Source organism: Anomaloglossus baeobatrachus, chromosome 4 (genome assembly GCF_048569485.1).
Source record: "Anomaloglossus baeobatrachus isolate aAnoBae1 chromosome 4, aAnoBae1.hap1, whole genome shotgun sequence".
Classification (NCBI taxonomy): domain Eukaryota; kingdom Metazoa; phylum Chordata; class Amphibia; order Anura; family Aromobatidae; genus Anomaloglossus; species Anomaloglossus baeobatrachus.
In genome coordinates, this window is record NC_134356.1 from 29,569,128 (window position 1) to 29,582,990 (window position 13,863).

Here is a 13,863-nt window from a genome sequence, read left to right on the forward strand (position 1 = left end):
TTGTTGCCCCCCTGGTGTGTTTAATCCCTCCCACAAGGAGCAGATTTCTTGCTTATGCGCTCTGTCGCCCCCTGGTGAGTGTGTGTTTAATCCCTCCCACAAAGAGCAGATTTTTCTGACTCTTTTTTTTGCCCCCCCCCCGGTGTGTTTTAATCCTTCCCACAGGGAGCAGATTTCTCTTATACTCAGTCGCCCCCTGCTGTGCATGTGTTTAATCCCTCCCACGAGGAGCAGATTTCTCTCTTGTACTTTTTATCGCCCCTGCTTAGCGTATGTTTAATCCCTCCCACAAGGAGCAGATTTCTTGCTTATGCGCTCTGTCGCCCCCCTGGTGAGAGTGTATTTAATCCCACCCATAAAGGGCAGATTTTTTTTTACTCTTTGTTGCCCCCTGGTGTGTTTAATCCTTCCCACAGGGAACAGATTTCTCTTATACGCATAGTCTCCCCCTGCTGTGCATGTGTTTAATCCCTCCCACGAGGAGCAGATTTCGCTGTCGCCCCCTGGTGAGTGTGTGTTTAATCCCTCCCACAAGGAGCAGATTTCCCTTTTGTACTTTGTCCCCTTCTGAGCGTGTGTAATCCCGCCCACGAGGAGCAGACTTCTCTCTTGTACTCTTTGTCGCCCCCTACTGAGCGTGTGCTGTGAAAATCTATTATTACTGTCTGACTTATTCCCTATGGGCAAATGCATAATGCCAAATAGTTTTGGGCAGTTTTCGGATGAGCGAGTCTCGGGCGTGACTGACGTACTTGCCTCTTCTTCACAGTTCAACAACATGCTGTTGTACTGCGTGCCCAAGTTCAGTCTGGTGGGGGCAAAATACTCGGTGCGGACCAAGATCGGACTGGACGGTATGAAAGTGGTGGAGACGCAGAATGAGGACTATCCGCACACCTTCCAGATTTCGGGTAAAGAGCGGACGCTGGAGTTGCAGGCAAGGTGAGAGCTCCTCGGGGGTGGGGCTTAATATCCTGCAGTGGGCGTCACCATTTTCATGGTTATTTAAAGGTCATTTTTCCTTTTTATTTCAGCTCCGAACCAATAAAAGTAGAATGGATTAAGGTGCGTACCAATGACTGGCGGGCAGCCGCTACCTCCTTCACCCCCACATAAAAATGTGTCCTCCTTCCTGACATTTGTATGTTGCCCCTCTGTTGTTCCTCAGGGAAATGATTGACATTATCACTCTCTTAAGAGGACATAGTCCTACGTACTGACACTGTGTGTACCAATAACTGGCGGACAGCCGCTACCTCCTCTATGTACTACCTCCTTCCTGACATTTGTATGTTTTTCCTCTGTTGTTCCTCTGGGAAATGATTGACATTATCAGTCTCTTTATTAAGTGGGCATAGTCCTACATACTGACACTGTGCGTACCAATAACTGGCGGGTAGCTGCTACCTCCTCCAGCATGTAATACATAAGAATTTGTCCTCCATCCTGATATTTGTATGTTGTTCCTCCGTTGTTCCTCCGGGAAATGATTGACATTGTCACTATCTTTATTAAGTGGGCATAGTCCTACATACTGACACTGTGCGTACCAATGATTGGAGGACGACTGCTACCTCCTCCACTATGTAATACATAAGAATATGCCCTCCTAGCTGACAATCGTATGCCGTTCCTCTGTTGTTCCTCCGGGAAATGATTGACATTATCACTTTATTTTTTAAGAGGGAATAGTCCTACATACTGACACTGTATATTAACATCTGACGGTTTCAAACTGTGCAGAAGAAACACAAAACTGTCAGTTGTCAGATTGTTTATGCATTTCCAGGAGGAGTAACAGAGGAACAATGCAACACAAAATAGTCCAGTATTGTTATTTCCTGGGGAATGCCAAAGTAATGAGTAAAAGGGCCAGGTGAGGGGAGCGGACGGCGCGGACACGCACATCATCTGTGACTGTTTCCTTCCAGGCGCTGAACGAGGCCATTCTAGAATTCCAGCAGCGGAATGAAACCTTCATAATAGCCAATGCGAAAAAGATGGAAGAAGCGTCACAAGAGGTTCCTGTAAGTTTTGACTAAATTTACTTGTGGGTCTGTTACTGACAATGAGCGTCTTGTGAAAAAGGGAAATGTTCCGTAATAGTAGGAGACACGATGAAGCAACGCGAGCACGGTTCCCCTATTATCACAGCCTGTATGATAGGTCAGGACCAGAGTCTACATGATCCACACACTGTGTACATACATTACTGATCCTGACTTACCTCCTGTATTATACCCCAGAGCTGCACTCACTATTCTGCTGGTGCAATCACTGTGTACATACATTACTGATCCTGACTTACCTCCTGTATTATACCCCAGAGCTGCACTCACTATTCTGCTGGTGCAGTCACTGTGTACATACATTACATTACTGACCCTGAGTTACATCCTGTATTATACCCCAGAGCTGCACTCACTATTCTGCTGGTGCAGTCACTGTGTACATACATTACTGATCCTGAGTTACCTCCTGTATTATACCCCAGAGCTGCACTCACTATTCTGCTGGTGCAGTCACTGTGTACATACATTACACTACTTATCCTGAGTTACCTCCTGTATTATACTCCAGAGCTGCACTCACTATTCTGCTGGTGCAGTCACTGTGTACATACATTACTGATCCTGACTTACCTCCTGTATTATACTCCAGAGCTGCACTCACTATTCTGCTGGTGCAGTCACTGTGTACATACATTACATTACTGATCCTGACTTACCTCCTGTATTATACTCCAGAGCTGCACTCACTATTTTGCTGGTGGAGTCAGTGTGTACATACATTACATTACTGATCCTGAGTTACCTCCTGTATTATACTCCAGAGCTGCACTCACTATTCTGCTGGTGCAGTCACTGTGTACATACATTACATTACTGATCCTGAGTTACCTCCTGTATTATACTCCAGAGCTGCACTCACTATTCTGCTGATACAGTCACTGTGTACATACATTACATTACTGATCCTGAGTTACCTCCTGTATTATACTCCAGAGCTGCACTCACTATTCTGCTGATGCAGTCACTGTGTACATACATTACATTACTGATCCTGAGTTACCTCCTGTATTATACTCCAGAGCTGCACTCACATAGTTTTTAATCTCTATTTTTCAGAGCGCTGAGCTGGGACTTCGAGCCCCAAAGTGGATCCGAGACAATGAGGTGACCATGTGCATGAAATGCAAAGAGCAATTTAACGCTCTGACCAGGCGGCGTCACCACTGCCGGGCGTGCGGATGTGTGAGTCATTTCTGCTTTATATTGGTATTGTAGATGGTTAGCTTCTCTTGCGGCTTTCTGTTGGATATATTGATTCTTTTTTAGTATTATTTTTTTGTTTTCCTTGTTAGTTTAGGATGTTTATATCCCTGGTGGTCAAAACAATGAATGTTCTTGGGTGGTAAATAATTGCATTTCCATCAACTTTTATAGTTTAAGGTATTTTATAGTTAATAGCCCTGGTGGTCTAGTGTTTGAAAAACTAATGATTCTGGTGGAATTTGGAGGTAAAGGGGTTAAAATACCCAATGGCCAAGGGTAGTAAAGGTTTTAATTTCATATTTTTTTATTTTTTTTTGTAATAATATACCTGGTAATCATGATGAATAGTGTGAAATATTTGGTGTCCAGTGAATCACTCATATCATCAAGTTCCTGTGCAGCTAGAATGAGTTTATTTTAGGGGGTTATTATCCCTGGTGGTCTTGTTTGTTTGTAGAATATCCCTTGTAGTCTATATTGGAAGAAAATCCCTGGTGCTCTAGTGTGTTTATAGAATATTGCTGATGGTCTAATGTGTTTGTGGAATTAATATCCCTGGTGGTCTAGAGTGTTTGTAAAATTAATACTCTTGGTGGTCTACTGTGTTTGTAGAAAATTGCTAATGGTCTAATATGCTTGTTAAATATCCCTGGTGGTCTAGTGTGTTTGTAGAAATAAAATTCCTGATGGTGGTTTATTTGTAGGAAATACCTGGTCGTCTATAATATTTGTAGAGTTAATGTTCTTGGTCGTGTACTGTATGAATATTTCTGGTGGAGGTCTAGTGTATTTGTAGAAAATTCCGGGTGATCTAATGTGTTTGTAGAATTCATATCCCTGGTGGTCTAGGGTTTGTAGAAAATTCCTGGTGGTCTATAATGTTTGTAGAATGAATATTCTTGGGTGTCTATTATATTTGTTGAATATCCCCGGTGGTCTAGTGTTTGTAGAAAGTTCCTGGTAGTCTGATGTGCTTCTAGGATATCCCTGGTGGTCTAGTGTTTGTAGAAAGTTCCTGGTGGTCTGATGTGCTTGTAGAATACTCCTGAAGGTCTTGTGTTTGTAGAACATTCCTGGTGGTCTGATGTGTTTGTAGAATATCCCCGGTGGTCTAGTGTTTGTAGAAAGTTCCTGGTAGTCTGATGTGCTTCTAGGATATCCCTGGTGGTCTAGTGTTTGTAGAAAGTTCCTGGTGGTCTGATGTGCTTGCAGAATACCCCTGGTGGTCTAGTGTTTGTAGAAAGTGCCTGGTGGTCTGATGTGTTTGTAGAATATCCCTGGTGGTCTAGTGTTTGTAGAACGTTCCTAGTGGTCTGATGTGCTTGTAGAATATTCTTAGTGGTCTAGTGTTTGTATAAAGTTCCTGGTAGTCTGATGTGTTTGTAGAATACCCCTGGTGGTCTCGTGTTTGTAGAACGTTCCTAGTGGTCTGATGTGCTTGTAGAATATTCTTAGTGGTCTAGTGTTTGTATAAAGTTCCTGGTAGTCTGATGTGCTTGTAGAATACCCCTGGTGGTCTCGTGTTTGTAGAACGTTCCTAGTGGTCTGATGTGCTTGTAGAATATTCTTAGTGGTCTAGTGTTTGTATAAAGTTCCTGGTAGTCTGATGTGCTTGTAGAATACCCCTGGTGGTCTAATGTTTGTAGAAAGTTCCTGGTAGTCTGATGTGCTTGTAGAATACCCCTGGTGGTCTAGTGTTTGTAGAAAGTTCCTGGTGGTCTGATGTGCTTGTAGAATATTCCTGGTGGTCTAGTGTTTGTAGAACTTTCCTGGTGGTCTGATGTGCTTGTAGAATACCCCTGGTGATCTAATGTTTGTAGAAAGTTCCTGGTGGTCTGATGTGCTTGTAGAATATCCCTGGTGGTCTAGTGTTTGTAGAAAGTTCCTGGTGGTCTGGTGTGCTTGTAGAATATCCATGGTGGTCTAGTGTTTGTAGAAAGTTCCTGGTAGTCTGATGTGCTTGTAGAATATCCCTGGTGGTCTAGTGTTTGTAGAAAGTGCCTGGTGGTCTGATGTGCTTGTAGAATATTCCTGGTGGTCTAGTGTTTGTAGAACTTTCCTGGTGGTCTGATGTGCTTGTAGAATACCCCTGAAGGTCTTGTGTTTGTAGAACATTCCTGGTGGTCTGATGTGTTTGTAGAATATCCCTGGTGGTCTAGTGTTTGTAGAAAGTTCCTGGTAGTCTGATGTGCTTGTAGAATATCCCTGGTGGTCTAGTGTTTGTAGAAAGTGCCTGGTGGTCTGATGTGCTTGTAGAATATCCCTGGTGGTCTAGTGTTTGTAGAAAGTGCCTGGTGGTCTGATGTGCTTGTAGAATATCCCTGGTGGTCTAGTGTTTGTAGAAAGTGCCTGGTGGTCTGATGTGCTTGTAGAATATCCCTGGTGGTCTAGTGTTTGTAGAAAGTGCCTGGTGGTCTGATGTGCTTGTAGAATATCCCTGGTGGTCTAGTGTTTGTAGAACTTTCCTGGTGGTCTGATGTGCTTGTAGAATACCCCTGAAGGTCTAGTGTTTGTAGAACATTCCTGGTGGTCTAGTGTTTGTAGAATATCCCTGGTGGTCTATTGTTTGTAGAACATTCCTGGTGGTCTAGTGTTTGTAGAATATCCCTGGTGGTCTAGTGTTTGTAGAAAGTTCCTGGTGGTCTGGTGTGCTTGTAGAATATCCCTGGTGGTCTTGTGTTTGTAGAACATTCCTGGTGGTCTAGTGTTTGTAGAATATCCCTGGTGGTCTATTGTTTGTAGAACGTTCCTGGTGGTCTGTAGTGTTTGTAGAATTAATATTCTTGGGTGTCTACTATATTTATAGATTATCCCTGATGGTCTAATGGGTTTGTTTAATTAATATCCCTGGTGATCTAGGGTTTTTGTAGAATATTCCTGCGGGTCCTGTTGCATTTGTAGAGCTGATTGAAGACACTACACTGTGGTTACTACAGCAAAGCTGGGCTTGGGTTTTTAGCAGATGGACCTGTGCAGAGGTCCCCGAGCTGACATTTTCCCTTCTCCTTACAGGTGGTTTGTTGGAAATGTTCCGACTACAAAGCTCCTCTTCATTACGACAGTGATAAAATGAATAAAGTGTGTAAAGATTGCTACCATATATTACGGGGGTCTAACGACAGTGAGGAGAAAGAGAAGAAGAGGGGCATACTGGAGGTGAGGCTCGAAATTTGTGCCGTGAAGGTATACAAATCCTTAAAGTTTGAGATTGATCCAGTGAGCGGCACTCGGACACTTTGGAAAGGTCCACCGTCCACCAGGGATCATGTATATAAACTTCCGCCATTCCATTTTTGTTATGGGTGTGTATAATTTTGAGAGTAGGATTTTGGAAAAGCCATATACGTGCCACACAAGTTGTATGTGAACTTTCTTTCTCGAGTCAACGGGGTGGAGCCAAGATGGCCACGCCCTAAATTGACCCCCCAAAAATGGATTGATTGACACCCGGAGGAGAGAGACTTAAGATGGTGTAGACCTATCTGAAATCTTCTGATGGGTCGCACATGTATAAAGCTGGGGCAAATACATATACGAGTGCGCTGCGTATGCGCAGGAGTGGCGTATGCGCCGGAACCATGAGACAATGGCGTATGCGCCGGAACCTGGAGACAATGGCGCCTGCGCCGGAACCGTGAGACAATGGCGTATGCACCGGAACCTGGAGACAATGGAGCATGCGCCGGAACCGGGAGACGATGGAGCATGCGCCGGAACCGGGAGACGATGGAGCATGCGCCGGAACCGGGAGACAATGGAGCATGCGCAGGAACCGGGAGACGATGGAGCATGCACCGGAACCGGGAGACAATGGAGCATGCGCAGGAACCGGGAGACGATGGAGCATGCACTGGAACCTGGAGACAATGGCGCACGTGTCGGAACCTGGAGACAGTGGCGCATGCGCATGCACAAACTTCCCATCGGTTTGACGTGGCATATCCTATACTGGAGGACAGCAATCAAGCCATAGAAGGGAAGGTTTAGGTCATGACAACCTTGACTTGTTTTCTGAGCAGCTTCACCTCCTTCAATTTTCCTCATTGGCTCCACCCCATTGACTCCAGCGCATGCGCGATTAAGCAGACTGTTTTCCAAAATTCTCCTCTTTAAAATTATGTATTTATAAGGCAAAGAAAAGCAGCTGATCCACCTAAAAAAAAAAAAAAAAAAAAAAGTTTAACTTTCGACCATAATTTAAGTTTGTTTGTTTTTTTTAAATCTTTTTTTTTTGTTTTTTTATTTTCAGATTGAGTCGGCAGAGGTCTCAGGAAACAGCGTCATCTGCAGTTTCCTCCAGTATAATGAGAAGTCGAAGCCTTGGCAGAAGGTCTGGTGTGTGATCCCGAAACAGGAGGCCCTTGTGTTGTACATGTACGGCGCGCCGCAGGTAAGACAGCCGTGCTGCGCGATGGTCAATGCTCCCATATGCGGTATATTAGGGAAAACTGATAGCTGCAGCTCCAGGAAAGAATGGGCTGTGTGTGAATGATGCAACAGGAATAGGGATGAGCCGACCCGTGGATGTTCGGGTTTGTCAGGTTCAGACGAACTTTAGTTTGAAGTTGACCCCGAACTCCATAGAAGTCAATGGGCACCAAAACTGTAAAATGGTCATAGTAAGCACTAAGGGACTGCAAAAGGAAGCAAAGGGGGCAAGAGCCAACAAATGTGGATAGGGACTAAATTAAAAATGTAAAAAAAAGCGTGGTGTCCTCTTTAATTTTTGATAACCAGGAACGGTAAAGCAGACAGCTGGGAGCTGGTATTATTAGGCTGGGAAGGCCCATGGTTATTTGGCCCTTCCCAGCCTAAAAATGGCAGCCCACAGCTGCCCCAGAAGTGGGGCATCTATTAGATGCATCATTTCTCTTGTTTTGCCCAGTTCTTCCCGATTTCTCTGATGCGGTGGCAATAGGGGTAATATTTTTGGAGTTAATGTCACCTGGCATCAAGCCCAGGGGTTAGTAATAGAGAGGAGTCTATTAAACACCCCCATTACTAACCTTGTAAGTAAAAAGTAAAAAGCACACACAGGAAAAAGTAGTTTGTTTGAAAAAAGACTCCCTCTTTCACCAATTTATTAATTTTAAAAAATCCTTAAAGTTCCAACGTAATCCAGTGGTGTAATGTCTCAAGATGCCCATCGAATCCTATGGCGCCTCGTTCTGAGAACCTTCTCAGAACAAGGCTCCATAGACCACTGGTGGTCAGCAGCAGCCTGAAATTTTTCACTCTTGTACCTGCCGCTGACAGCCAGTGACTTATGGAGCCTTGTTCTGAGAACGAAACTCCATAGGATGCGATTGAGGTTATGTGACATTACTCCATTGGATTGCGTCAGAACGTCAAGGATTTTTTTAAAATGAGTAAATTGGTGAGCGAGGGAATGTGGGGGAGTCTTTAGGAAAACTGTTTTTTGTTTTATACGTTACACTTACCGTGTTAGCAATGGGGTACTCTGATAGTCGCCTCTACATTACTAACCCCTCGGCTTGATGGTAGCTGACACTACACAGCTGACATCAACCCCAAAATTAATACCCTGACTGCCACTGGACCAGGGCAATCGGAAGTAGCCGGGAAAAGCACCAGAATTGGTACATCTAAAGGATCAGCCACTTCTAGGGTGGCTGCGGGCTGCTATTTTTAGGCTGGAGGGGTCCCAATAACCATGGGCCTCCCTAGTTTGAGAATACCAGCCTCTAGCTGTCTGCTGTACCTTGGGTGATTATGAATAATAGGGAGTACCCCACGCCTTTATTTTAATTTATTTTTTTTCCCAGCAGTATCCAGGCATTTTCCGGATGCTCAAAGCTTGTTGATTGGCAGCCTTTCAACAAACTTTATTCAGCATCCAAACTCGACTATGGACTTCCGTGAGAAGTCAGTGTTAGAGTTCGATCCCCAGACACTAGGTGTCCGGCACGAACCACAAACTATTCCGTTTGGGTTCACTCTTACCTAAATGGGGAAAAAGGTGTAGGGCAATCGCAACCCAAACAGAAGAGGGTGCACGTATTACAATATACCTTTTTAGAATTAAGAAAATTGGCTGATCTTCCAATGATTGACTACAATCTGGTGTTCTATTCTCCTACAGTGCCACCTGCAGGTGAAATAAATCATTGCATGCTACACAATAAAATCAATGACCGTAATGCAATGACATGCCAGGTCTTTTATACATAGACACTTTGTAGCTGCTCTCTGCTCTGTCACATATCATCAACTATCACTTTCCAGCATTTAAAGTGTTAATGTCGTTTTAATTTTTATTTCATAAATCAATAGTGCACATATAAATAACCCATTTTGTAATATATCTTATTGGAGAAATCGGCTTCGTTCTCCTTCTGGACTGAGCTTTCAGTTTCAGTTCAGTGGTAAAATTTTTCTTCAGAGGAGACAGATTTCTCCTTTTACTAAGATGGCAGTTGGTCATTTGAAAATTCTATTGGTAACTGTCATTTCAGGAAACCTTGTCTGTGTCTGCTTCAAGCTCCTCCCTTTTTAAAATTTAAAAAATGACCAACTATCATTTCCTATCTCAGTAATAGAGACATCTGTTTTCACTGAATACAGATTTTACCACTGAATTGAAAGCGAAAGTTCAGTTCAGGAGGAGAAAGAAGCCGATTTCTCTAATAAGATATATTACAAAGTTGCTTATTTTCATGTCTACTATCGATTTATGAAATAAAAATTATGACGACGTTAACACTTTAAATTGTCAAAATCCTGATATTTATGCTCCAGGACTATTTTTTTTTTCAATCTGGTTCACAGAACTGTCCAGACCATGTTTGGGAAATATGGTGAACATCTCTTAATTATTTGTTTTAGGATGTGAAGGCTCAAGCCACCATTCCACTTTTGGGCTACATTGTTGACGAGTCACCCCGTGGAGTAGACCTTCCCTACAGCTTCAGACTATCTCAGTCTAAATCGGTCCATGGCTTCTCGGCGGACAGTGAAGAACTCAAGCAGAGGTGGCTTAAAGTGATCAACATGGCAGTTGTGGGAGAGACGCCGGGTGATCAGGAGGAAAACGATGCCGCAGACGGACAATCTGAACCTTCTTCGTAGTCCTTCTTGGGAAGCCCCCCAATAAAATATGACCACAAGGCTAAGAAAGTAGGATAAGCCAGACTTGGTCTACAGATCTGACTTTAGCTTCTGGGTCATCACTTACGTTCAGTGCCAATCATAAGAATCCATAGATGTGAAACATGGCGGCATAGATATTTGGTGGACATGTAGTCTTGACCGGTGGTTTTGGTCAAGCATTTACCAAAAGGAGGTATCACTACATGTGACCTATTATGGTCCATTTAGGAGCACACAAATGGGGATTCCTAGAGGAGGAGGACACCCGAGGGCTTGGATGTGACCTTCCAGATTGCGTTCTAGGATCTCAGATACTTCATTAAATGCACAATCGGTTAGAAGACAAAATAGTAATATAATTCTGCAGAGATTATCTGTAAAACTCGGGACGTGAAGACTAAAAAGGCACAATGGTTCGATAGAGAAAGCACATGGGAGACTCTACAGTGAAGTCCACAGTCCCCAAAAGTCCTACGTAAAATTATCGTAAATGGCGAAGTCTCCGATTTCTGGACTTAGTTGCACTCCGATTTTTATTTATTAATTAAATATTGCCCTTTGTAATACATTCATGACCTTAAATTGAATGTCTGCCTTTAACCACTATTTAAAGGGATGATTTTACTAGTGAAACTAGTGCTACGGTCAGACAGGTCCCAATACAACAATTAAAATGATACAAGTCTTGTAAAAATCCGATGTGCCAGTGCCGAGAAATCGAGCTTTAAAGTCTGGAAGTGTAGAGAGGGCGTGTCCATAATTTGACTACATGGACACGCCCCCCAGGCACTTATCTTCAAAGCTTGATTTCTCAGCGCTGGAACATCGGATTACTACAAAGGAGGTATCGTTTTTATCGTTATACCTAGACCTACACAGCTGTACCACTAGATTCAGAAGTAAAATCGTCCTGTCAAATTCCTTTAAGTCCAACTCCTGCTTTTATTCCGTTTCTATCATATCTCTATGGTGTTAAACGCTCCATTAATCTAATGTAGAGCTCCAAATCCCCTGCATAGACTAAAGGCCACTTTACACACAGAGATAAATCTTTGGCAGATCTGCGGTTGCAGTGAAATTGTGGACAATCAGTGCCAGATTTGTGGCTGTGTACAAATGGAACAATATGTCCATGATTTCACTGCAACCACTGATCTGCCAAAAATTTATCTCTGTGTGTAAAGTGGCCTTTAGCCTTGAGTGGTAACATTTTGGCTTTCGGCAGCCACCACTAGAGGGAGCTAAATGCATACTACCTTATCATAGATGCAGTAAAGCTCCCTCTAGTGGTGACTGCAGGAATTTGGAGCAGAAAAAACGCGCCGTCACTGCTATAAGATATATTAAGAAACAAATGAACACCGCATGGGTTGCTCTGTACACATCAGATCTTATGTTCTCTGAGCTCCCCTTTGGGTAATTTTTGGGGTCTCCGCTCATAGACCTCACCAAATTTATAGTATTTAAGGTGAAGTTCTCCTTTAAATTTATTTATTTTTTCATATATATCTTATTTTTAATTTTGTTTTTTTTCATCAGTTACCTTTTTTTTTTTTTTTTGGCATCTGCGCCCTGCGGGGGGCGATCTTGTTGTTGGAAGTGCCTTAATGATATCATCAGTCCTCTTTTTGGCTTACAAAATAGCTGGTGACTCCCTATTGTTGTAGTGCCAGTGCCTAGTCAATTAAAGGGGTTGTCTTGAAGGCAAGAAAAAAAGTTTCAAAAGTTTCGGGGTGGTTTAAAAAAGTGAAAGACGCCACATTCCCCCCTCTCCAATATGCAGCAGCTCTTTTTCGGTCTCATATATAGTCTCTGCTGCTCTTTTTTTGGTCCCTTTTCAACTCCCCTGGTCACAGAGGTACCCCGCCTCAGTCAATGGTCCCAGTAGGGGCCATGGGGTAACGGTCAGGGTCTGCATCGCTTCTTTCTTTTTTTTAAACCAGTCATTTTTCTCACCTGGGCCACTTACCACCAGGACTGTACATACAGTGGGGAAAAAAGTATGTAGTCAGTCCCCAATTGTGCAAGTTCTCCCCCTTTATAAAGATGAGATTTGCCTGTTATTGACATCATAGGTGACCACAACTATGAGAGACAAAATGAGAAAACAAATTCAGAAAATCACCGCGTCTGATTTTGGAAGATTTTATTTGCAAATTATTTTGGAAAATAAGTATTTGGAGCAGTGATGTTTTGGGGCTGTCGCTGGAAAACACGAACTTTCAGCTCCCTCCAAAGGTTTTCTATGGGGTTGAGGTCTGGAGACTGGCTAGGCCACTCCAGGACCTTCATGTGCTTCTTACAAAGTCACTCCTTTCGTTGCCCTAGCGGTGTGCTTGGGATCATTATCATGCTGAAAGACCCAGCCACGTTTCATCTTCAATGCCCTTGCTGATGGAAGGAGGTTTGCACTCAACATCTCACGATACATGGCCCCATTCATTCTTTCATGTACCCGGATCAGTCGTCCTGGTCCCTTTGCAGAGAAACAGCACCACAGCATGATGCTGCCTCCCCCATGCTTCACAGTAGGTATGGTGTTGTTTGGATGCAACTCAGAATTCTGTCTCCTCCAAAAACGAAGAGTTGTTTTTCTACCAAACAGATCTACTTTGGTTTCATCAGACCATATCACATTCTCCCAATACTCTTCTGGATAATCCATATGCTCTCTAGCAAACTTCAGATGGGCCCGGACATGTAATGGCTTAAGCAGGGGAACGCGATTGGCACTGCAGGATCTGAGTCCCTGGTGGCGTAGTGTGTTACTGATGGTAGCCTTTGTTATGGTGGTCCCAGCTCTATGCAGGTCATTCATTAGGTCCCCCCTTGTGGTTCTGGGATCTTTGCTCACCATTCTTGTGATCATTTTGACCCCATGGGGTGAGATCTTGCGTGGAGCCGCAGATCGAGGGAGATTATCAGAGGTCTTGCATGTCTTCAATTTTCTTATTATTTCTCCCACAGTTGATTTCATCACACCAAGCTGCTTGCCTATTGCAGATTCAGTCTTCCCAGCCTGGTGCAGGGCTACAATTTTGTTTCTGGTGTCCTTCGACAGCTCTTTGGTCTTCACCATAGTGGAGTTTGACTGAGGTTGTGGACAGGTGTCTTTTATACTGAAACAAGTTCAAACAGGAGCCATTTCTACAGGTAATGAGTGGAGGACAGAGGAGCCTCTTAAAGAAGAAGTTACAGGTCTGTGAGAGCCATGTTTTTAGGTGACCAAATACTTATTTTCCACCATAATTTGCAAAAAGCAAATCTTACCAAGTCAGACGCGGTGATTTTCTGGATTTGTATGCTCATTTTGTCTCATAGTTGTGGTCACCTATGATGTCACTTACAGGCAAATCTCATCTTCATAAGTGGGAGAACTTACACAATTGGGGGCTGACTAAATACTTTTTTCCCCACTGTACTAGGGAGGGCAGCCATGTGGTTAGTATGGGCCTTTTGTTGAGCGCAATCACACCCC

The 13,863-nt window shown here is 43.5% G+C and overlaps 1 protein-coding gene across 1 annotated transcript in view; it reads left to right on the forward strand.

Annotated features, from left to right (window-relative positions):
- The window catches only part of FGD4 (FYVE, RhoGEF and PH domain containing 4), a 224,397-nt gene extending 211,954 nt beyond the window's left edge, over nucleotides 1–12,443 (forward strand). Inside the window, exons 11-17 of the mRNA XM_075344192.1 lie at nucleotides 770–942; nucleotides 1,035–1,065; nucleotides 1,932–2,027; nucleotides 3,129–3,254; nucleotides 6,288–6,431; nucleotides 7,525–7,665; nucleotides 10,122–12,443. Of these exons, the coding sequence (XP_075200307.1) occupies nucleotides 770–942; nucleotides 1,035–1,065; nucleotides 1,932–2,027; nucleotides 3,129–3,254; nucleotides 6,288–6,431; nucleotides 7,525–7,665; nucleotides 10,122–10,364 (954 nt within the window). The 3' untranslated portion in view covers nucleotides 10,365–12,443. The remainder of the gene's footprint in view (nucleotides 1–769; nucleotides 943–1,034; nucleotides 1,066–1,931; nucleotides 2,028–3,128; nucleotides 3,255–6,287; nucleotides 6,432–7,524; nucleotides 7,666–10,121) is intronic.
- Nucleotides 12,444–13,863: the final 1,420 nt, after the last annotated feature.